Source organism: Anguilla rostrata, chromosome 8, assembly GCF_018555375.3.
Source record: "Anguilla rostrata isolate EN2019 chromosome 8, ASM1855537v3, whole genome shotgun sequence".
Taxonomy (NCBI): Eukaryota; Metazoa; Chordata; class Actinopteri; order Anguilliformes; family Anguillidae; genus Anguilla; species Anguilla rostrata.
The window spans coordinates 19,681,229-19,703,968 of record NC_057940.1 but is presented as its reverse complement, the minus strand read 5'-3'; the positions used below and the strand labels follow the sequence as shown (position 1 = coordinate 19,703,968).

Below are 22,740 nucleotides of genomic sequence, written 5' to 3'. Positions count from 1 at the left end.
AGGGCGGGCGGAAAGTTCGCTGAACCAGACCACAACATTAATGAAAATTATCTTACGCTGCACAGTACTCGCGTTTTTGATTAAACTTGAGGTAGGCCTACTGTCGGTTATATATTTTACAGTTATGTTAATATTTTTTTCTGAAAATGTAACTCGAGAAGATCAGCAAATATTACCATGAAGTTAGTCAGACATATTCTGTGGTTTATAAAAAATAAAAATCCTTGCCGATGTCAATTTGGCCAAATAAATAAAATTACATTTTAAAAGAAATAAATTCAAATCTATCACAGTTCATTTTTTTGTTGCTTTTGCACTCTATCAACACATTGATAAGGAATTAACAATGAAGAAGGCCATTGTTCGCAATGTTAACATTTATCTAAAATTGACAGTAATTTAAAAGAGATTTGCTAGCTGAATTTAGCATGTTTATATTGTACATATTATGGGTGTTGTCAAGGGCACCGCCATGGACTCTGGGGCCTCGTGAAAGGATCTCACATTGGGCCCCATCACCCCAGGCTACCCCATCCCTGCACAATTGCAGCACAATTTTTTGAGGGCCCCTGTCATGGTCCTTGGAATCAAGCTAACCGCCACCCTGGAGCCTAAGACAGGAATGTAGCCATAATGTAACAGTTAGGTTGCTGCTTATGTCCACTGTCCATGTCAAATTAATAACTGTGGTGAGAAGTTACTTTCATAAATAAAAATGTTGGCCACACCGAGCGAGCTATATGATCTACAAAAAAGCCACCCAAGCTATTTGCACATTTTCTAACTTTAGTGGTAAAATTTGAGTTGAAACCTGTGGTGTCCTATTTTGCTACCATATAGCGCACGGCTGTGTTTGGAAATAGATTCTATTGGCAGATAGTACAGTTTTGAGTTAATACAGTTTTGAGTTTTCATGATAGCCTATGATTGTATAACATCCATGTTTAAATATTTTAGAAAGTTACTTCAAACCTGTTGTGCCACAAAAGGACACAACAAAATTAACTTGGATTTTTTTTTTTTTTAAACTAATGTTACTAGACATAGCTTTTAATATAACCTTCTAAGCAATGAACACGCTCACTAAACACATTGACTTGGCATTTTGGTTATCTTTTTCTGTACTGCTGCGCTGAGCTATATGAGAACATTTATGTGCTGTACTTAATTACATTAATTAATGCTCTGGATAAGAGTATCTGCAAAATTAAACAATTTGGTGGCCATGTTCTTGGGTGAAGTCAAAACATTTCTATTATATTACTGAACCTTTAGAAACGTGGTTTACCATATTATGTGGCAAGTGTAGGGAAAACACTGGTAAACATGATGCATTCTTAGTTTTGTTAGAAAATAATGTAACCCAGGTTATATAATAGACTGTCCCTTTAATATAACGTCATTTGGCCAAATGAACAATCCTTTCAGTCACAAATGTTGGAGTTTGGAATGCATTGAGTTCCCCAAGAGGACCGCAATGATACACTTGGCTGGAATGGTGACGTCATTCTCTGTCTCATTTGTGAGCACGATATGTATCTTGTAGGGTTGCATAGTGAGCAGACAGCTTTCACGAGAAGACCGCTAGGCAAGGAAAATGAAGTTAGGTTCTTCACCACAGTCCACTTATCTGTGTGGAAATCCTGAACAGTGGCTGCTCCGACAAGGGCTACACTTTGGCTGACTGGAACGACTTGAGGGGGATACGTAATGCTTAACTTGGATTGGCTGGCTAGTCGCTCTCAGCAGCAAAGTATTCCAGCAATAATCCGACTGTGAGGACAGGACGTTGTATTAAAGGAACAGTTCATTATTTAACTTTGGTTACAATACATTAAAAAATGAAAAATAAACAAACTGAGGCTGAAGCCATTATTATTATTTCCTATTTATTTAATTGCTTGGGGTACATAGATTTTATAGTGTCTTTGAAAATACATTAATTGGTCAGAAATGAAAAGAAATCATTTCACGCTCTGCAATATTAGCCTTCTCTTTTGTATTTTCGAATGAGTGGGCTGCAGCAACATAGACTTTTGTCAGTGGTCAATTTCCTCAGTGGATGTGATGTGTAAGTATCACACCATAGATAATGCATTATCTTTAACATGTGAGTCAAAGTAAAACATTGGGGCAAAAACACTACCATTCTGCATTCTACCCAAAGGGCACGATCCTGTGCTTAAGTGATATCACTTTCTTAAAAACAGATTATAATGGATTTACAGAAGTGCCAACCATGTTTGCCTTGCCCGATACACAGCACTAAGTGACATAAAGAGACACTGATGAAAGCAGAGTGAGCCACAAAAGGATTCTGATATGGATCCTCCATAGATAATATAGTAAATAGTCATTAGGAATTTAATAAATGGTTTGATAAATGACAATTGGATAAATGATATGATGCAATGTTGGGTAGTTAAATACACAGTATCAATGCAAATAATATTAGTATAGTTCCAAAAGTATTGACGCACATGACAAAACACTGACTACTTTTTTTTTTTTTCTTCAAAATTAATCAGTTTGGGGGTGCTGGATAGCTGGTCTTTATGACGTGCTCTTTTTGTGGATGGGCCTCATGGTGTGATATGCTGACTGTGGCCAACAGCCTGCAGGGGTGGCACACAATTGGCCATAGCCGTAGATATCAGTACCACGTTACGTTACTCTGTTTTTTGTCTCCCCTGCTTTGTGTTTTGTTTTGTTTTGTCTGCTGCTGCATTTGTTTCCGTCTGGTATAGGTGGAGATAATGATGTCATGGTCCTGTTGTGGAGATCCTGGTTGTAAGCACGGGAGAGGAGACACGTGCCGTTGCCTGATAACCCCCTTCAGGAGACACGTGGAGCCAAAGACGTCGCTGGCCATCACCTGGCAACCAAACTGAGGGATGCCTTTTATTCAGGATGCCGAGGACTGTCGCAGAGCAGCATTATTAAAAAGATCCAGGACTATGTATAGATAATGTGTATCTTTTTCTCTTAGTCTGCTGTGTACTGTCTGTTGACCCTGATGACACTGTCAACTCTGTGCTTACCACTTTTTCTATAACATGCTTGCTAGATCATCTGCGATACACACTACTTCTGTTTAGTTATAGAAAATTATTTGGGAAGTGAGTGCAGGTTGTAACAGAGTCAGTGAACCCCCAAGATTTGAACCCAGGACCCATACTCTGGTGTTTAATCTGGTTTGTGCCGGTACAAAACAGCACCACAGGGTGTATGTCACTCAAGGAATTTCAGTTGGCAGGATGTCCGTATCTCCTCAGACATCAGCAGTTGGTTGACATGCGTTTCAGAAAAATGTGTGCTCCTCCTCACTGCTCCCTCCTTACATCTTACATCTTACCCCATACCTCCTTCTTTGTGCAAGAACTTTCAATTCACAATGGCATTAGATTACCCTGTAGTAGAATGGTAGTCTACTACATGTATTCATAAAAGAGGATACAAAGCAGTTCTCTGACTGGAGTGCAGAACTGACATAACTGTCAGCAATCTTTGAATGTGAGCCAACTCTTCTGCTCAGCATTGTACACGTGCATCACTGACATAATGCCCTGTTGTCAGACAGACACAAGGCAGAGATCAGAACAGTGATTTCTTATCTTCATACTCCTGTCTGTCCTACCAGAGCCTCTGCTGTTTCCGATGTGAGACTATAGCAGCTTGCTGGGGGGGGGGGGGGGGAATGCTTGCACTCAGAAACAGGCCACAGCATCTTCACACAAGCCTAGAAACTAATATGTCAGCCTGCCATGGTCTTATCCCTCCTCCTACTCTCACTCCCTCTGTCTTGTCCTCTCCTCTGCCTCCCTTTCCTCCTACCTCTATCTGTAGAATGTCCTTCACAAAAAGCCAAACAGAACCCCAGAGCAACAGGCAACAGCCTATCAGTAATTTCGTACGATTCCAAAAGCTCAACCTGGTTTTGCTGCACTGGGAATTAATACTATATAAACTATAAATTATTTATATATAAATACATATAATATATGTTTATAGTTGATATATTGACATTGACATATGCAATCTTTTTCCATCCTCCAAAATGCCAAAGGGAGGCTAGACTGCATTGCAAAGGCCGCTGATCCTCTGGGCTGTGCTCCTGATGCTGTTACCATGGGAACAGAGAAGGACAAACACAGTCAGCAGCTGGAGTAGGGGAGGTGGTTCTTTTTCAGAGGCTTGGTGTGCTGATATATCTAAATGGATGCATTAGTGACAGGGAATGTGGGAGCACAAGCATACAAACATGTGCAGGTAGCATCCAGGTGAAAGTAAAACCGTCTGTATGTGAATACATGTAGCAACCACAAAACATGGAGTTTGTGTAGGTGGAGGTAATATTGATGGGACAGTGAGTATACGTGCATGTGTGTGTATTTATTTGTGAATATGTGTATGCTTACTCACCATTCTCTATTGTCCAGTTCGAGAAGTGATTGCACACCATCCCTGCAGTGGTGGTTCACATTCATTTCCACAGGAATGGGAATCCTGTTCGTCAGTTTCTTCATGTTCCCAAGAGCATCCACCTAAAAATGTTTCAGCTGGCGAATGAGGACTCTGCACAGAGCGACAGGGAGATATTTCATATGTACCTCCAACAGCAAAACATGCTCAGGTCCTTTCCTTTGAGCTGTAATCATAACCAGCCATGACTGTTCCAGCCAACCAATGACCAGGACAGTCACAGACACGGTTTCATCTTAATATCAAAAACCTGTGTAGACCCAAGAAACCAGGTGAGCTGAGCTAACATATCCACTGCTTTAATTGATCAATAATTATCTGCAACAAAGAACATACAGCATATAGCTCTCCTGTAGAGATGGAAATCCCTGCTTTACAGTATAATGAGTGACGTAATTAGGCAATACTTTACCAAGAAGATTAGTTGAACATCAAGGATAGAGAAGCCTGTTTTCCAAAACACTTCCTGCATGCACTTTTCAGCTCTGTTGTCAAGAATGTAACAGCACAGCAGCAAATCAACTCAAGGATCTGATGCAGATCACATTTATTCTGAACCTGGATCAGTGTTCATGTCAATTTCGGTCACATAGTAAGACGGTAGGCACTCTGCACTAGGGTCAATATGGCAGTCAGTATCACTCAGTATTTACTAAGGTCAGTGCTTGTATATGGGTTAGTATTACAGGAAGTATGTTCCAGAGTCAGAATTACTGTTCTACTGTATTATGGGTAGTACTTAAATATTAGTGTCATCAGAAGATAAAACAGAAGAGTGAGTATTGCTGGTGTATGACTGGATCTAGCCGTGAAATAGAGGTCCAGGCTATCCTTTTGGACCAAATCCACTGAGAGGTGGTTGTATCTTTCATCCCTAACCACCTCTAACATGGCTTTTGGAGACAGAGAAATAGAGAACCACAGAGGGAAGTACATCCCTGTTTGATTGGGTATCCTACATGGAGAAACAGGTGCCAGAGGGGACAGAACACAGTGCGCAGAGATAGGAATGGAGGAATTGTGAGACACGGGCTGTGCTTGGTCCACACAATGTGAATGTGAAGACTAGAGTGGCAGTGTTTATGTGTACTAGAGCCTTCTCTCTCAGCCACTGGCTATCTCCCCAGAATTCCTCCTCAGAATTCCTTTGTCACCACAAAACTCCTGTGAGCCGTTACCCTATATGAATGCAAGTCAGTAAAGCACCTGCAGGGGGCGAGAGAGAAGAAGTAGAGTAATTTGCTCTCACATTAACACTACTCAGACTTGAAACAGCGTAACAGGCCATGTCCACACTTTGAACAGGTGCTTTTTTCTAGTGAAATCTGAAAGAGGCACAATAAGTCTAGTAATCTAGTAATCAGAGTGACAGTACAGTAAATCACAACTCTGGACCGCATACAGTAATAACAGTATAAATAGAATGAACATTAATAGGTCCTTACTTGAGCAGCTTAGGGAATATCCAGCTCTGCTCCTGCTTTATGATGTCATTGCAAAAAGACTTAAGGTCAAAGAGGCACTGCAACGTATTGCATTCATGGAGCAGGTATTTCCAATGTTAGGGATACTGGGTCTGAAATGGAGAAATAGATCTTATTCTACATTGAGCAGATGCACTATGTTTCCATGCGTAATAATCCATCCCTAATAATTTTAGCCTTATAAATGCAAATGTGAACTTATTTATGATTCCCTGAATGCCCCTTCAACATTAATCACTTTGCTATTCCTGCTTAAAAATTGAAATGTGAATTTTTCCCTGACAGAAATGTGCCTTTACCTAAGTTGTTTGAAATCCACAACCACAACCAAGGAGTCCAGCTGGCCCTCTTCTGTGTTATCTTTGGTCACATTTGGGATTGGAGAGAGGGAAGGTGAAAGGGAATGGTGCTGTGGAGGAGTGGTGCACGAGGGCAGAGATGAAGAGTTTGTGTGGCATGGGGTAGGTGAACTGCTGATTGATGGATAACCAGCAGAAGAAATGGATTTGGTCAAGGGGGCAGCTGAAAGGAAAGAGCATAAAAAAGTTACAGACTGCTCTGATTGGGGCAGCAGTCACACACACAAAAAAAAATCTGACTGCTGAACCAATCAGAGCAGTCTAGGACTAGGACTGCCCGTTGTCACAAAATATGCAAAAGAATAATTACTAAGCGTGGATATGAGAGTTCCCAGCTGCATGGTTTCCCAGTAGAATGTTGAACAAAGCCTGTCTTTACATAAGCTAAGTGTTTGTAATTGAAAGACAATAGAGCCCTTGCTTTCTCAGGGTATCGTCTTAACAGCGTCATTCTCATGTGATAGCCAAAAAAGCAAGGGCAATAATCACATCGCTCTTCTGATCTCAGCCTAGAATCAATGTCTTGCAGGGGTATGAAAGTACACTGAGAAGCTGAATGTCCATTTACTTAAACCCTGGGCCTGTAGTGGTTTGGAGTTAACAGATGTTCAAATTCACCTTAACAACAGCACAGAGGGAGGATCAATGGGGAAGCAATGCTATGGATACAGCTAACACGGACCATTAATGTCCCAAAATAACACATCCATAAATGTACATGCACAGCTATTGTTCTGAAAGGTTGCATTATATACTAAGGAAATTGAACATTGTAAATTCTGTTAGTTTCCCTGTGTATTATACACAAAAAAGAACATTACTCGAGTATTATTTCCTTTGTAATATTCAAGGGTAGGTTGAAATAATCAAGTTTCTGACTTCACCATATCACATGCACATATTCAGACAACCACAGATACATGCATACACACACACACACAAACAAACAAACAAACAAATTTGGACATTTGTCCAGAAACTTAAATGTTGAAATGGCCAATTGAAACATACACAAACTCTGACATAGCCAAACTTACAAAACAAACAAACAAATAAGCAAAAACCAGAAAAATCTATCTCTTAAAGACCTATGCTCTGTGCAGCTTCTATGGGAGTGCCATGATTCCCTCACCTTTTGACCATCATTCATCCCATGCACTTTTTGAGGAAAATCTCCTCCTCTCCCACACTGGAACCGTGAACCTTTTAAACTCTGAGGTAAATTTCGTGCTATTGACATTTCGAGCCACAGAATATAATGCATGATGAAAGCCTTGATAAAGCTCTGTCTTTAAATATAATCGTTAGGCTTTCATAAGCATTTCCACTCATAGGGAGCGCTCAAACCACGCGAATGTCCCAGGCGCTTTCTGCCCGCGATCGAAAAGGCGCAGTTTGCACACTTGTCCCATCGCATTAAATCTGTAGGTAGCAACTTGAGCGCCTGCGCAGTACTTGTAGATTCGAATGTCTCCTTCTTCGGGTGTTTGAACAGGAAGGCGGACATGTTTGTCGTGCAGGGAGAAGAACTCGGGCACCTTGTGCTTTTCAAAGAAGATCGAGTTAAAGCTGAATTATCCCAATAGAATCTACAGGATTCAACGCGTGTGCAGAGGCCACAGCCTTCGGTCTTTAAAAATGAGAGGTGTAGAGGAGAGGGGCTGCGAGGAAACGCTTTATCACGACAGTGTTTCAAACTGATCGAATTTTGGAGCTGAAGTTTTTCGCCACTTCTACCTTGCAGCTGTCAGACCCGTTTGGCTTTTTTCCCCATAAGGCCCCTTCATATGGATACAGGCCTGGAGTAGAATAGTTGTCGGGAGTTACTTTTATGAGTTATGTAAAACGGACCTTTTATCTTTTAAAAATATTGAGCGCAGTCGATGCAGGCTATGGCTCCGTCTGTACAGGGAAGCTGATCTTGCTGGCTATCTGTTGCTCTTTTTCTTTTGTGTGTATGTGGCTGAAGTTGTCAATCAAACTTCGCTAGCGAGCTAGCACACTTGGGGAAACGAGAAGGAAAAAGTGGACGGTGTTTTCTTAAAATGTTACTTTCGGTCATCATAGATCTCGTTAAGTGTCTTGAGTGTGAAAAACGCATAAGACGCAATGTTTCTTTGATTAGTTCGATATAACTAACTTCTTTGAAGACGACTGTTTACTGCAAAGCAAACGAGAGGGAAGTTGCTGGCTAGCTAGCAAGATTTTTTTTAGTATTACAACGGCGTGGAACTCGACTTGACAGCGAAAATGTCTGCTGGCGAAAGTTTGGAGGCTCGTTTTGAAAAAATCGATGCCATGCTGAAGGACCCGAAATCAGAAATTAATACTGATTGCTTACTGGTAAGTTTCGTATAACTATGTTGAAATGCAAATTGCTGTGGTTTAGCTATGGTTGAGCTCGGCTATATTTGTTACAGTGGGTGTTTTGTGTTTGTTAGCAAGCTAGTCTTTGTTTTATGAGTACTTGGACTGCTTTTACATTTTGGCTAGGTGAACTGTAACGACTTCGCTGTACATTTGAATGGAAAATGAACACTAATTAGCAAGCTACCAGTTAGGAAACCCACTGCAATCTGTTTAACTTAGCGTGCAGTCCTTACAAAATTATTTACATAGGGTAAAGTTTATGGTTGCAGCTACATCCGAAGAGGCCATTTTAGCCAGCTAAGTTATATAGAATGCCAGCCGGTTAACTTAAATATGCTGACGTCTGGTTCAGGAACAATAACGTTAGTATGTTATCACTAACTTCGCCAACTTCAGAAACATTGCAACTCCTAATTTGTGTAGAACTATCCACTTGCTAACGTGAATTGTTATGAAGAAGGCGATAGTATTTTAAAGGCGTTTTGGATAAGCTTGTTGTCTGGCGTCAACCAGTCAGCAAACTAGCTAATTAAGTTAATTTATTTTACCTGGTTACACCATTGCGTGCATTGATTCATTAATAAATTGTGTGAGAAGGTAGATGTCAAGCCGAGGAAAGTCAATGACTTCTGTAACTTAAACGCTAGGCTAGCTAACTGTTTAACGGAATACAAAACGAGTAAGCTCACAATTCTAGAATAACTAGCAAGTTAGTCTAACGTTGGGTAGTGAATGTAGCTAGGTTCCAGCGCAATGCATTTGAAATACAGTCTTTGCTTAACTGTTTAATGTTGGTGAGCTAGCTAGCAATTGTTAATAGTAGCCACATAGCAGATGAGCCTGAAAGTGTCTATCACTGTTTGGGTAATACTTCGCCAATGTTAGTGCCGACTTTACTTGGAAGGTTAATTTTAGTTAGACTCTCGCATGAGAACAGAATTGTGTTTGGAAAACGTTCATCATGGGGGAATGGGCTCCTGTAAAAACGAATTTCGCCTCAACATGTGACGCAAATCAGTGTCTAGTAAGAAAGATAACGTGGGTTCTGGAGGAAAGATGGCCACAATAAATCATAGATGACATGTTTACTTTGAGATCTTGTGTCTTGTTGCTATAAGTAGCTAGAGCTAACAAACCTATTAAATAAATTTGTTAATTTTATACGAGGATGTTCATTGTTAAATTTATTTATGCTTTTTCATGTGGGAATTTGGCGGCTCTTCTTAACAGTCATGTGAATGCAATCTCCTTGGGGGACTGTCTACTGCATCAGCAGAGTTTAGTGTCACTTAATGCTTCCTTCATGCATGAGGTAGCATTTTGAAACGAAATCCTTAGGCCATAGTAACATTAATCAGGAAAAGGGATCTCGTAACTTACATTAGGTAGATATCAAAATTATTTTTTAGGTGGACGATATCGTTGTCGTCTTGATAAATATTGAGAGGGTTGCATTTCTGCACTGCGTCATTTGAAGTGCGTTTAGAACAATGTTTTGTAGCCAGCTGCCACCTACCTTGAGTGTGCGCGTGCAGTTACTAAATGTGTCGCTTCTATATCTATATATGGGAAAGAAATGGCTGGGCTTAGCTCATGACCAAGTTCATCTTGTGGTGCACTGCATTGTGCACATTGGTGCACGTCTTATCTGAAACTAGTCTTTAGAATGCGATAGCAGACTGGTGCTGTTCTCAATGAAAATGTACAGGTCTGCTGTTAATTCACTGAACACAACAAACCACAAAAATGTAGTTTGGAGAAGAAAAAAAAACTCAGAGGCTTTATAAAGAATAAAGATTTTTTTCATTTTTATCAGTTTTATTTAATCTATGATAGACCCTAAAACAGAAATATAATGTAGTATTGGAAGATTGTATTCTTGCCACATTTTCAAGTCTTATTATTCATATGTTTCAGTGGAAAATTCCGGGATCCGTAATATTCTGTTCTGTATTTGATGAAGATGAAGCTTAGGGCATAGCTTGGAGAAACTATTTATCCTAATTTATACCAGAGAAATCAGGTGAGGCTTGAAGCTTAGACTGCCTGTGTAGTCATGTGTTTGATGCTGACCTGTCATTTCTGATAAATTATGCTGTAGTTAGTGAGGGCAGCTCAAGATTTTAGGTTACCTGACCTCAGATCCCACTGAAGCTGCCCCTTGATAAATAGTCCTAAAGGTTGATAACATTGATTAAAGTGATTGCTTTCTGTAAATAAGTCGAAAAATGTTTAAATGGTTTTCTTTTCAAGTCACCTGGGCAAGAGGGCCAACTAAGCAAATGAATGCGGTACTGAAAGGTGGTTTTGGAGCTGGCATGTTTCTACAATATCTCAACCCAGCTTTACCTCCAGCCCTCCAGTGTTGAATCAGTCTGTGACGGGATGCCTGGCGGTGGGTATTTTGATGACTGTGCTGAATTCAGCGCGTCGTGACGCGAGAGGGGAGGAGCGCACCATCAGCGCTGCGGCCCTCGGGGAGGAGTCGCGCAGGTGCCCGTTCCTACCTGCCCCTCCGTGTGAACGGGTTCACTTATCCCCGCCTCCCTTTTCTCACTAGTCTAGTTACTCTTGCCCTGACTCCATCAGTCTGGGGAGCTGGGACGGCCGACCTCGACGGAACGCACATGTTCTCTCACCGTACGCGAACGCTTCGGTCATCTTTTCAGCACACCCATCGTTTCTCGTGCCCGCGGTCCCCTCGACCGCCCGTTGCGGTCAAAGCACGGAAACGCAGCGTTAATCCGGGAGGGTCAGCCGCGCCGCTGACGCGCCCGAGTGCCAGCCCGCTTATCTGACTGGTATGTGTCCGTCAGCTCGGAGGAAGCGCAGGAGCCTCTCGGGTCGCAAGCATTCAAGTGCGCCCTCCAAACACCTACTCAGCTCACCATCTAATCAAATCACTATCAGACCCGATGTGCACGCTGGCATAGCATAGACGTGTCGCCCTCAATATAGTTATCCATTTTATGTGTACCAAAGTAGTTCCTGTTATAAGTGTGTTTTAGTAGTATGCGATTCCCATTTTCTGTGTTACTGACTGTTTGGCGATTTTTGCGGCTGCTGATTGCTAATACTCACTAAACTAATGACTAATAGTCGCATCCAGGAGTGACATGTGCTGTCACCATTCTTCATGAATCATAATTCCTCTCACCTGACGTAGTGACATTATGACAGTTTTCAAAACAAAAATTTCCTTGCCATTACATGGAATTGCTTGTGGGCATTGATCTCGGATATACAGTAATCTCACTCTTCCTGTATGACCATTGTGGAATGATATCAAATGACAAGCCTATGCACCAATGAGTAGCCTACACGATAGATTCCTTGCACACATTGCCTGTGTTTTTGCTCATTACACAGGGAAAAAGTTCAGAAGGAAATCCAAGTTCTCTTCTGTCCACAATGACATAATGTTCCAAATAGAGAATTTTGGAATGTTAGTAATATGGGCTCTTAAAAGCACTGGAGCTGTTTTTTATGGAACTTGAAGTGGAAATAAGTGTTATGTTCCTTTGAAAAAAAAAAAAAAAGGAACTGGAATCTGAAACGCATGCTAATGTAATCTGAATTGTTTAAATGAGTACTAAGCAATTTTTAAATCTACCAGCACAAGAGTGCTATGTTCATCATCACAGTGGATTTGATACTCAGCTATTTTTTTTAAAGTATGGATTTTGCAGAGAGGGAGAGTCTTAAAGTGGTCTCTTTAAATTAATGTCAAAAAACATTGCATTGAATCACAGCTTTGATTATGGAATTGCACCTTAAGAACGAGCAAGTTTTTAAAATTCATTTATTAAAACTTTCAAATTCCACCTTTAAGGTTAGGTCTGTTGTATAGCTAGGCATTAGGAGTGTTATTTTAATTTATTTGGGATACCTTGCACAGGAATACAGTTAACACCCATGAATGCGTAGCAGTGGGAGAGAACTGCCCCAGCTGAGGAACAAGTAGTGCATCTGAAGGGTTAAATGTCAGTCCCCCTTTAGGGCTTGGAGATGGCTGTTTCGTAGTCCGCATTATCGCTGCTCGTCCGCCTTCAGGGAGCCTGAGCGAAATGTGATTGTTCGTGTTTTCATGCATTTATTGACCTTTGTCCGTTGCAGCCCTCCCCTTCTCCAGGGGAGCTGTGAGGTCCACTGATTTGCAGAGTCAAGTCCTTGTTTTGAAAAGATTCCAGGCATGACATTTAAGAAAGATAACGGAATGCAGTGGAAGATGCTGAAATCCAAACAAACGGAAAAAGCCCTCAGCCGAGCAGTTTGGATTATGTAATGGCACAGCGCATTCCCACTGTTTTACAGGAAAGGCCTTAGACCCTTCCAGTTCATTCAGCAGTTAGACATGTCCTCTCCCTTCTCAGCAGCACAAGTGCACCATCTCTGACTTTCAATGGGTATAATACTTTTGAAGAGCCCTTGTCATTTTTATTTGGGTTGGATGGTTTGGTTTGGTTTGGACAGAGAGAGTTTTCTGTGGATCTGGTTTGCCTACGCCTGGTGCAAGATGGCTGTTCACACAATAGCAGAGTCGTGGCTTTGAGGCCATTTGACACAATGGCCATGGACCTCCTGATGTATTATGGCCTGGGCAGAGCCATAATGCCTGCTCCTACACACGGCCAAAGGCCTTAGACTTACAGTTTGCCAAACAGTCTTTTGCGTGAAAAAAGGTCCGTGCCCCTTCATAGAGTGCAGATCCACGCACCGCTCCCACAGGATGGACAGACAGCATACTTTGCCCCGGCGCAAATCAGCCAAGAGCAATGTTCCCTCTAATTTTTCATGTATCTGGGCATACACACAAGCTCCCTGAGCAAACTGAGGACTACTGTGAGCAACATTAGATATGCACGCTTTATTTTTAAATAAGTAATTTGGTCCACTTAAAAAAAGACAAAAATCTGAAAAATGGGATGTGTAGATGTTATACAGTATGTGAGAGTCCTGCTTTGGCCATGGGAAGAGTCCTGCTTTGCCTGGCTGAGGGTCCTGTTCTGGAAGATATGAGACATATACACCTTTCAGACATAACATTTTGCTTACATTAAAACATTCACATTTTGCACAATGACTTGTGCTGTAGCTTGTGATACAGTGCAAATTCCTGTAACACTTTGTCTGTAAAATATCTAATTACACAGTTTTTCTTGGCATTTCTACTACCCATAAATGATCTAATAGTAACAACATTTAATGATTAATATCCATAAAGACAAAATCTTAATAACCGTCACTAGAATATGCACAAATCTGACTTAAAGACAGAATTGATGCATTCATTTTGATGGCAAGTAAAATATTGTCAATGAGAACTTTAACTTGTTCAGGGTCCGATTTTGTTTTGTGTGACAGCTCGTTCCTTTTCTCTCGCTCTTTTGCGCTCTCCCGCAATAATGTACCAATCCCCTGTCCCATCTTGAGTCTTCGTACAGTTTCGACAGCTTTTAAATGACTTTTATGCTGAACGTGACGCTTGAGATAGTCCAGCTTCCATTCAGTCCACATTTTTCCCTCTGAAAACTCACTTGCTACTTTGGCATCGCTGCATGTTTTGCAGAGTAGACCTTTCTCACTTGAAAAAGAAAAAATCTCACCCAATTTCACCGCTTTTTCTTCAATTTGCACATACTCCGACAGCCATTCCATCTTAAAAGAACTGCATTTCTTTTTTACTGTGGCTTGCTGAGTGGATGTGTCGCTGCCTGTTCGTTTCGCCATGATGCGGGGTTTGTATTAGCATCTATTAACCTGCTAGCTAACCTGCACGGCGCATATAGGCAGGGCCCAGACGCAAGCACCGTCAATGCCATGATTGGCTTCGTACCGTAAGTGAACCGTATCGTATCATTGGCTGGACACCTGTCACTCACTGAGTGAGAAACAAAAAAACAATATTATTGGGCGAATTAATTAGATTAGATTAGGTCTAATATTAGATATGAATTAATACGTTATGTTGATGTTGTTTATGCGCTGGATAGATTTTCTTGTGCGCTGAGAATGTGCGGGCAGTGCGCGATTGCGCACGCGCGCAGCTTAGAGGGAACATTGGCCAAGAGCGCCTCAGCCATTGCCACATAACGTCACACACCACAGGACCCAATGAGGCCAGTGCCCACACGGACACAGCCCTCCCCCTACCCGCCCTTAACACTTTGCAGCGGAAGCCCATCATATCCACCATTACAGATTTGTATGCCCCTGATTTGACCAAAAAAGTGCTGCTTTTGTTCGCCAGACCTTCCGCCCTGTCCCAGGAACATGGCAGCTCATGCCCACAGCCCGCTCGAGCAGCCTCAGAATCCTAATGATAAAAGTGCTGTGAAGACTGCATTTCTGAAGCTACCGAACACAAGCATTTTGTTTTTTCCCCCCCTCAAGTCATCTCTGATCGATGAATGGAGGCTTTTGCTTGCTCCCTGCCCCCCTTCCTCTCTGCCACCCACGGCATAATAAAATTCCATTCCAATCAAATAACCTCTTGTCTGCATCTCGCCCAGCGTTTGAAAACGGCCATTTTTCGGCTTCGTCTGTAATGTGCTGCAACATGGGAGTTTACAGGGAAAAGTGTGCACTTAACGCATTAACTAAATTGCTATGGAAAGTTAGGCGGCGTTGGCTTTACCAATATCCTTGAGTGGCACACTTCTATACAGAGGATGGAATTATGTGGCGAAAGAAGTGTTTTTTTACAAGTTGGCTCCATACCCAGAACTCCAGATTTGGAGTGTTTTGCGAGTTTTGTTTTCACAGTTTTTTTTTTTTCAGGGTGGGGTGCAGCTGCTTTATTCCACTTCCTTTGAAGCACTGTGTCCTGCTTTGAGTGAACGGCGTTTTGTGTATTGGATGGTTCTCTCCCCCATGCATGGTTTCAGCAGAGTGGTAGTGATTTCAGAGGAAACTTCTGAAGATGAGTGAACGGTGCTAAAGAACCCTGATGTGATATAGGACCCTAGTCTGGACCAAGTCTGGCCCTGAATCTGTTCAGCCTTTATTCTGGATAGTCAGGTTTCTCAGTGTTTAAAGCTGAGTCAAGGGCAAGAAGTTCTCGATTCATGAATGTTCTTTTCTCTTGGTCAGTGGTAACCAACCTTGTTCCTGGAGATCTACCTTCCTGCAGGTTTTAATTTCAACCATAATTTGGCACACCTGACTACTAATTGGCAGCACAACAAGATCTCTGACTGTTGAATAAGGTGTGCTTTGTTAGAGTTGGAGTGAAAACCTACAGGATGGTAGATCTCCAGGTACAGTGTTGGTTACCACTGCTTTAAGTAGCCTATTCTTAATTTGTCTGATGAAATGTCAGTGCAGCACATGCATATTTGTGACTAAACATTGTCCAGCAGAGGCCCTAGTCTGGCACTACTATTTTCTCTCTAATTCTTCTCTGGGCAGTAGGCATCTTCAGCCAGCATTGCCTCTCTTATGTATGAGGTACTGTAACTAGCAGTTTATATGTTTGAGTCAGGAGACAGCATGCTGTATATTATCCCAGGTGAAACAGACTCCACCCAGTTGCCCCAACCCCTCTGGGTACTGTTCGCTGCACCAGCTGATCTCCTAGTGGCAAGAGGGCGGAGCCAGTGAAGTTGAAGAGGAAGGGGAACACACCCTCAATTAAATGACTTTTTGTTTTTGACTGATATGGTTTCTACACTTGATATGCTGCTGTGCAGTACTATTTGCTCTGTGTTTGGGATGGTATGTCATTTGAGCAACACCTTGGCAGTCTGGTAAAAACTTTTTCAACCTCTTGCCTATTGCTGTGATTGGTAGGCATTAGTTTTTGGGCTTAGTATCTGTATCCTCCTCCTGGTGGACCAGGTCAGGCCCAGGCCTCAGACTAGCGCAAGCAGACATTGGCATGAGGGCGGTCTTGTCTATGGCATCTCCTCTTATGTTATCAGCAAATAAATGGTTTATTTTTATGACTAAATCCTTCAATCTTTGGGAAACTATGTTCAGGCACTGTGCTCCTGGTTTTGGAATACGTCAATCTATTCATGCATTCAGTAAATCTAGGCTATAGTAATATGGCAGGAACCCGCTTCTCCTTAATGCTGATAGTATATATGCCAAACCTGTATGACATCCCTTTGAGGAATAAAGTTGAACATCCTTTCTTTAGTGGTTTTGGAGGTTTTTTCTAGTGAATGGTTCCTTGAAAGTCTTTAAAATTATCTTCAGATAATACATTGTATTATCCTGCTGTGTACTTTTGTGAAACTACTTGTGGTGGTCCTTCTTGGGTCGGCGTTTCTCGTGAAAGTTACCATTAACCTTCTTGGAAGATATGTGGAAAAAGGATAAGCCTTCTCTAGGATGATGGGACAGTCACGGAAGTTGAAAGACTTCAGTGAGAGCTGGAAAAAAACGCGAGTGACGCAAAAGACCATTTCCCGAGATTTAGTCCTTGCGTCTATTTGTCAAGCTGCTGCCTTGAGCTATTACACATGCACCCCAAAAATGCAGCGCCTGTTTTATGACCAGCTCAATTATGGTATTTTTCCACTGATAGCGCGGGGAGTATTTTTAGGCCCGAGCTGCAGCCTGTGTTTTCACCCCCCTGGCCCCGGTCCTTCTCCGCTGTGGCGAGCTGTGCTCCGTTATCGCTCAGGCGGTGACAAACGGATCTGGCCCGCACCTCTCAGGGCTGCCTTTCCCAAAACGGGGGCCCGGGGCCGGGGCTGGGTCTGGCAGCCTGTTATCTCTTTCCGAAACGAGGACCGTCAGGCGACGCGGGCCCCCCTTCCAAGCACCGCACTCCGGAGCGGGCCCCCCCGAGCCGCTCCGGACAGGCGGGATTCTCGGAATTCCGACTGGAATGTTCACTGGGGTTACGGAACCGGCACTTGGACGAGCACGCACACCTGCCCTCAGCCACAATTTCTTGGGGTGGACCATTAAAGCGCCCCTCCCCTGCTTTTCAGCGGTGTATCTTGTTTGGGGGCTCCTGTTGACAGACTCGTGAGGGAAGGCCTGCAGGTCGCAGGGCAGAAAGCATTCTCAGAAAAGAAGTGCCTGGAAATGAAATAGAAATGTTATATTTATACATCTTAATTGCTAGTCGCCGGGGATGTAATCACATGGTTGTTGAGGGCGATGCTGGGCCCGGCGTAGTGCAGTAGTGGAATTGATTTGTTGGAACTTGCCTGGTATGGGCTCAGATAGGAGAGGCTCCTGGCAGAACATTTGTTGCACTCAGGGGACTCTGTTTTCGTCAAACTCTGCTCCTCTGATTTTATTTTTCAGGAAGCCGTAGTGCTGCTCCATGCTAGGGAATGGTGCTTTTTTTCTTGCTTGGTTCAACATCATCACAGATGTGGCACTTTGTAAATAGCCTTTTGTTTTCAACCATTCAAATTTTCTCTCCTGTAAAGAATTTTTTTTCTGCAGTAGTAGATCTAAATAGTCAGTTTGACCGAGTGTTGGACCCAAGCAATAACTGTGGAGTGATGTCATTCTTTTTCTTCACCGTTTTCTTGTTTTAAGGCCATTGAGAGATGGTTGCGGTTAGCGATTACTGTAGTTTTGAGTGAGAAGGGCCAGACAGTCATTAATGAGCTCAAGCGGAGGACATTTTCATGCTCAAGGAGGGCGATAAAGATAAGAAACTCCTGGGTCTCTGACCGGCCTTTGAATGGACTGGGTGGGCGAACAACAAATCTCTAGAACCATACTGGGCATAATTATTTTTAAATAACTCGCAATATTGTTGGCAGATGAAGTTTGTTTCAGCAAATGAATTCTACATATTGCACTTGTTTTGCATTTTAGAGAAATTAGGTTAAAAAAAGTGGTCACTCTTCTCCTGTGCACCCAGAAAGGCTGCTGGGAAATTGCACACACTCCTACTGCCATACATACAAGCTCAGTGGAAAGAAAACCCTGGCACTCCGAGCAGGCTTTCTGCAGCTGGATGAAGAGGAAATTGTGGGTGACTGGCACCTAGAGACGTTAAAGGGTTGAAGTCAGTCATATGACTGGAATTTTATGATGACATCATCCAGTCTCCTTGGAACAACCGCGACGACCAGCTCACGAGTGTTGGTTAGAAAAGTAAGGAAAGTTGAGGATACTAAGCTATGTGCCAGCACAGCCGCTGTCCCCTGTTTTGTTGCCCAAATTCTTCCGTGCCTTTTGGTTGTAAACCGCACCGGTCAGCTGTTTACTCTCAGTCTGTCACATTTTTAGCCATTAAGACAACAATGGACACTGCTATTCATAGCCCGGCATGCCCCTCACTCACTGAGCATGTGCAGGAATGCAGACATAACGGTGCAGCCATCTGATGAATTTCGCTCACCTCCATTTCAAACGCAATGGCGCTTCCTGTTTCAGTCCTCCGAACTTCGGTTCGCCTTGCATCGTCTTCGTTTTGGAAGTGGAGCCCGTTGCCCTGTAGCTGTGGCTTGGCCCAAGGCTCTGGTTTTCACAAGTTGGAAGTGAAAGTGTTGGGATGGCATATTGCGGTTACAGGCGAGCTCTTTTTTTCCGCAGACGAGGGCTTGGGTCCTGTTAAGGGCTGGCTACAGTTTAGTCAGCCGGGGGAGCGTTGGCCCACCAAAGAGATGCTTTTCTGTTGCAAAGGCTCGGTTAGGTTTGGACATCCATTTATGATAGGGTTTCTCACTGTGGGTCCTCATAAGGAAAAGGAATGTCTGTTTTGTGTGTGTGTGTGTGTCAAAGAGAGAGAGAGAGGAAATCGGCTTGTGTTGCAGTTCATGGCCGTTTCTTAGCGATGGATTGTTGGGTACATAGCATGTTTCTAGGTAGGCGTTCTGTTTGCTGTAAATGGAAATAAAGTGGCCGTGTGCAAGTGTTTGCATGCCGAGTGCAATTGACGAGCAGAGGCGGTGAAATATGTAGATTTTTCATCAAAGTGAAGATGACATCGCTTTGGATGCGATGGAGAAACGGAAAGCGGAGCGGCATCATGCTTCTAATGAGCGAGAGAGCGGGAGAGGGAGAAAGAGAGATCAGGAATCTGCAGCTTTTGGGAATGGCAATGAAAACATTGCCAGATCAAGGCGCTCATGAAACAAATGCCCACAGTAAGAGTCCTGTTATCCCTGTGTTTATAGCCTCATGCCCGAAGGCCTGAAAGCCAGCAGTTTTATCCTTTTAAGGTGTGAGATCACAAATGTGTGATTTGAATGTTCTTAACTGAACATTCTGATGCTGATGTAACGATCACTACTGGTAATTGAAAGCGATGACGTTCTAGAACATTAACTTAGAACTGACTTTTGAAAAAACATTCCAGATACTCTTGAAAGGGTTAAAGGGCGCTTCAGGAGATGCCTGGTGTATTTTCCCTGCTGCCGTGCCCAGTTCAGCAACCACGCCGCGGCCAAGCCCTTCCTTTTCAGGCGGACAGCTTTGCAGAAGGCGGCTCTCCAAGTTACCGACCCTTGGAAAGAGGCCAAACCCCCTATAAAATGCATGAGAATCACTCCTTTTTTCCCCTCTCCAGAATTCAGCTGTATTTTGAGGTTAGGGTAGCAGTGTGGATTAATGGCTGGAGAATTTGTCTCACAACCAAAAGTTTGCAGGTTTGATTCCCAGTTTAGACAATGCCATTGTACCCTTGAGCAAGGTACTTAACCCGAATTGCTTCAGTATATATCCAGCTATGTAAGTGGATATTAGGTAAAATGCAAAAATTGTGTGTAGGTTGCTCTGGATCAGAGTGTCTGCTAAATGCCTGAAATGTAATGAAATGTAAAAAGTAGGAAAATCGTATCGGGACATACAGGTTTCTCAATAGCCTCACAAAACGATCTTAATGGATGCAAAAACAGAGAAGCCCTTGCTTTGTACACAGCCAGGCCCGAAAGATGTCACCATGACGTCACCGTGCCGAGAGCCTCAATGGCCGCATTGTGCTGGAATTCAGCGGTCGCTGGGGAGGTGGCAGTTGGAAACGTGAAGCATAAACACGCCGAGGTTGCCCCGTCCACCTGGTTTTGGTGCAGACGAGCACAGGATGCGGTGGAAAGCTGGTGGAAAGTTTAGCTTCCCTGTGTGGAAAAATTTCTGTGCATTTTCCTGCCACTCCTTACCAATAACGACCCTCTTGGTGTCTCGGCTGCCCTGAGATGCAGTGGCTTTCTTTGTGCAAATTCTGGCGGAGTTAACTTAAAGTGTAAATGTTAACCGAATTGTTGATTGTTTTTGGGTTTTAAAAATAGTGTTATTTCAGTTTTATATACGTCTTCAGTTGGGCAAGACAGTTTTCTGTGCAATGAAAGCTATTTACCTGCTGGCTTTACAGTGGTGGCTATTTTGGAGTTTGTGGTCTAAAGCAGGAAAATACATGAGGCGGTTCCAAAGCAGCTTGTACACATTGGAGTTTGTACACTAAGTCTAATGATGCAACTCAAAGAGATGCCCACAAAGCACGAATCCTGACATTTGCCTCCAAGCTATAGCAACATGTTGAAGCGACTCCTGTTGTGACCACTGCGAAGCCTTCAGGAAGCTTTGCAGCCCACGGTGTCAGACGACACCCGGCTGATTCATTTTATTGTAATTTGGTTATTGTTCATCAAGTCGCCGTCATTCAAATTGCTTTTGAAAGTCCTTTCTAACCTGTTACCCTTTCCAAATGCATTTCAGTTTCACATTGTAGATTTTATTTCACAATAAAAGTTCAGTACAACTGAATACAGCAATAAAAACTAAATATGTCATATGATTATAAGGAAATCTGAAAACTAGCTAGAAGCTAGAAATCCAAAACCAAAAAAAGATTTTTTAAAAATGTAAAACAAAAAAAAAAGAAACTAATTTTATAGAACGTTTTATAGACATCACCTATGTCCTGACATGGCTGCCTTACATTACGAAAGAACGCTATGTGCCCAGTATGTGAGCTCAAAATCTTTTCTTTCCTCCATGCTGCACTGGAAAACTTGATAGCGTTTTGATTGTTATAGTCGGGAAAATGCAATCATGCAGCATTGGATGTCTTACAGTGGTTCATGTTACCCAGAGTGCAGTTCAGCAGGTTACCCCCAGTTTGCGGTTTTTGTGTGTTCATCCTCTCGGTTATTTGGAAAAGCATTTTCTTAGATTACCTTTGCAGCTTTCTCTTCCAGACTGTAACAGTATACCTAATTGCGGTTGAGTTTTTGCATTTTCATTGTCAGCCCTGACGTGCTGAGGAAAACACATGCCACTTATGTGCCACTCTCCTGTGGGAGCTTCCCTGGCAGGAAGTTTGCTGCCATTGGTCAGAATGGATGCCCTCCAGTGATGCTACTGGACAACCATGTAGCCCCCTCGGGCAGTGTCCTATCCCTGCACCTAAACGGTAGCAGCTGCCCGGCTAATTAGGCCCTTGTCCGTTCGGGCTGCCGCGCCGCTCATGGGAGATGAGACGGCCGTCGGCCATGTAATGAACTGAAACGTGCCCGTGTGAGGAAGGGCTTCAGCGGCCCGCCGCGTCTGGCTGGGGAACGAGATCCCTGGCCGGTTTTGGCAGCGACTGGCTATCGGGCTGGAGCCCTGCAGAATAATTGGGGCGCCTGTAACCGCCAACTCCATATAAGGGAGGCAGATTTACTGGACAATTAACTCAAACGAGCTACGGTATTTTTAAAATCAGGAGTGGGAGTGTTGCTTGATGTCCCATTTCTGCCACTTGTGTCAGCAGAGAAGGGATGAAAGGACTCGGGCAACACTAATGTTGCACAACAGCCTTAAAAATGTCACCTAAATGTTCATCTCATGTATGAACCTCTAAATATGACTGGTTTTTCTCCCCCCGCAGTTGATGTCTCAGTATTTTCGATTGACTAAAAAATATGCAGTAAAAGTACAACTTGCAGGTGTTCAGTGTTGTTCCTGTGCAGTTTATTAGTTTTTTTTTCTCCAATGGGAAAAACACACAGGATTTGCTCTCTCTGTTCTGCACGTAACCAACCACACAGTCTTTGAGGGGACAACCCCTCCGGGCCTCACGCTCGGCACTGTTTTGTAAAGACTGAGATGTCCAGACGTTCTGAGAGATTAGGCCTAGCTGA

General features: G+C 43.0%; 1 protein-coding gene and 2 long non-coding RNA genes across 3 annotated transcripts in view; 2 read left to right on the top strand and 1 right to left on the bottom strand.

Moving 5' to 3' along the window:
• The first annotated feature begins 4 nt into the window (after nucleotides 1-4).
• Nucleotides 5-4,019, top strand: LOC135261066 (uncharacterized). The gene is made up of 2 exons (XR_010331823.1): nucleotides 5-91; nucleotides 2,748-4,019. It is a non-coding gene; the product is annotated as an uncharacterized LOC135261066 (long non-coding RNA).
• Nucleotides 3,994-7,655, bottom strand: LOC135261065 (uncharacterized). Its single transcript, XR_010331822.1, has 5 exons — nucleotides 7,458-7,655; nucleotides 6,266-6,488; nucleotides 5,928-6,058; nucleotides 4,423-5,688; nucleotides 3,994-4,120 (listed from the first exon to the last, which is right to left on the bottom strand). It is a non-coding gene; the product is annotated as an uncharacterized LOC135261065 (long non-coding RNA).
• A 165-nt stretch (nucleotides 7,656-7,820) lies between these two features.
• The window catches only part of rock1 (Rho-associated, coiled-coil containing protein kinase 1), a 67,213-nt gene continuing 52,293 nt past the window's right edge, over nucleotides 7,821-22,740 (top strand). Inside the window, exon 1 of the mRNA XM_064346920.1 lies at nucleotides 7,821-8,668. Within this exon, the coding sequence (XP_064202990.1) occupies nucleotides 8,576-8,668 (93 nt within the window). The 5' untranslated portion in view covers nucleotides 7,821-8,575. The remainder of the gene's footprint in view (nucleotides 8,669-22,740) is intronic.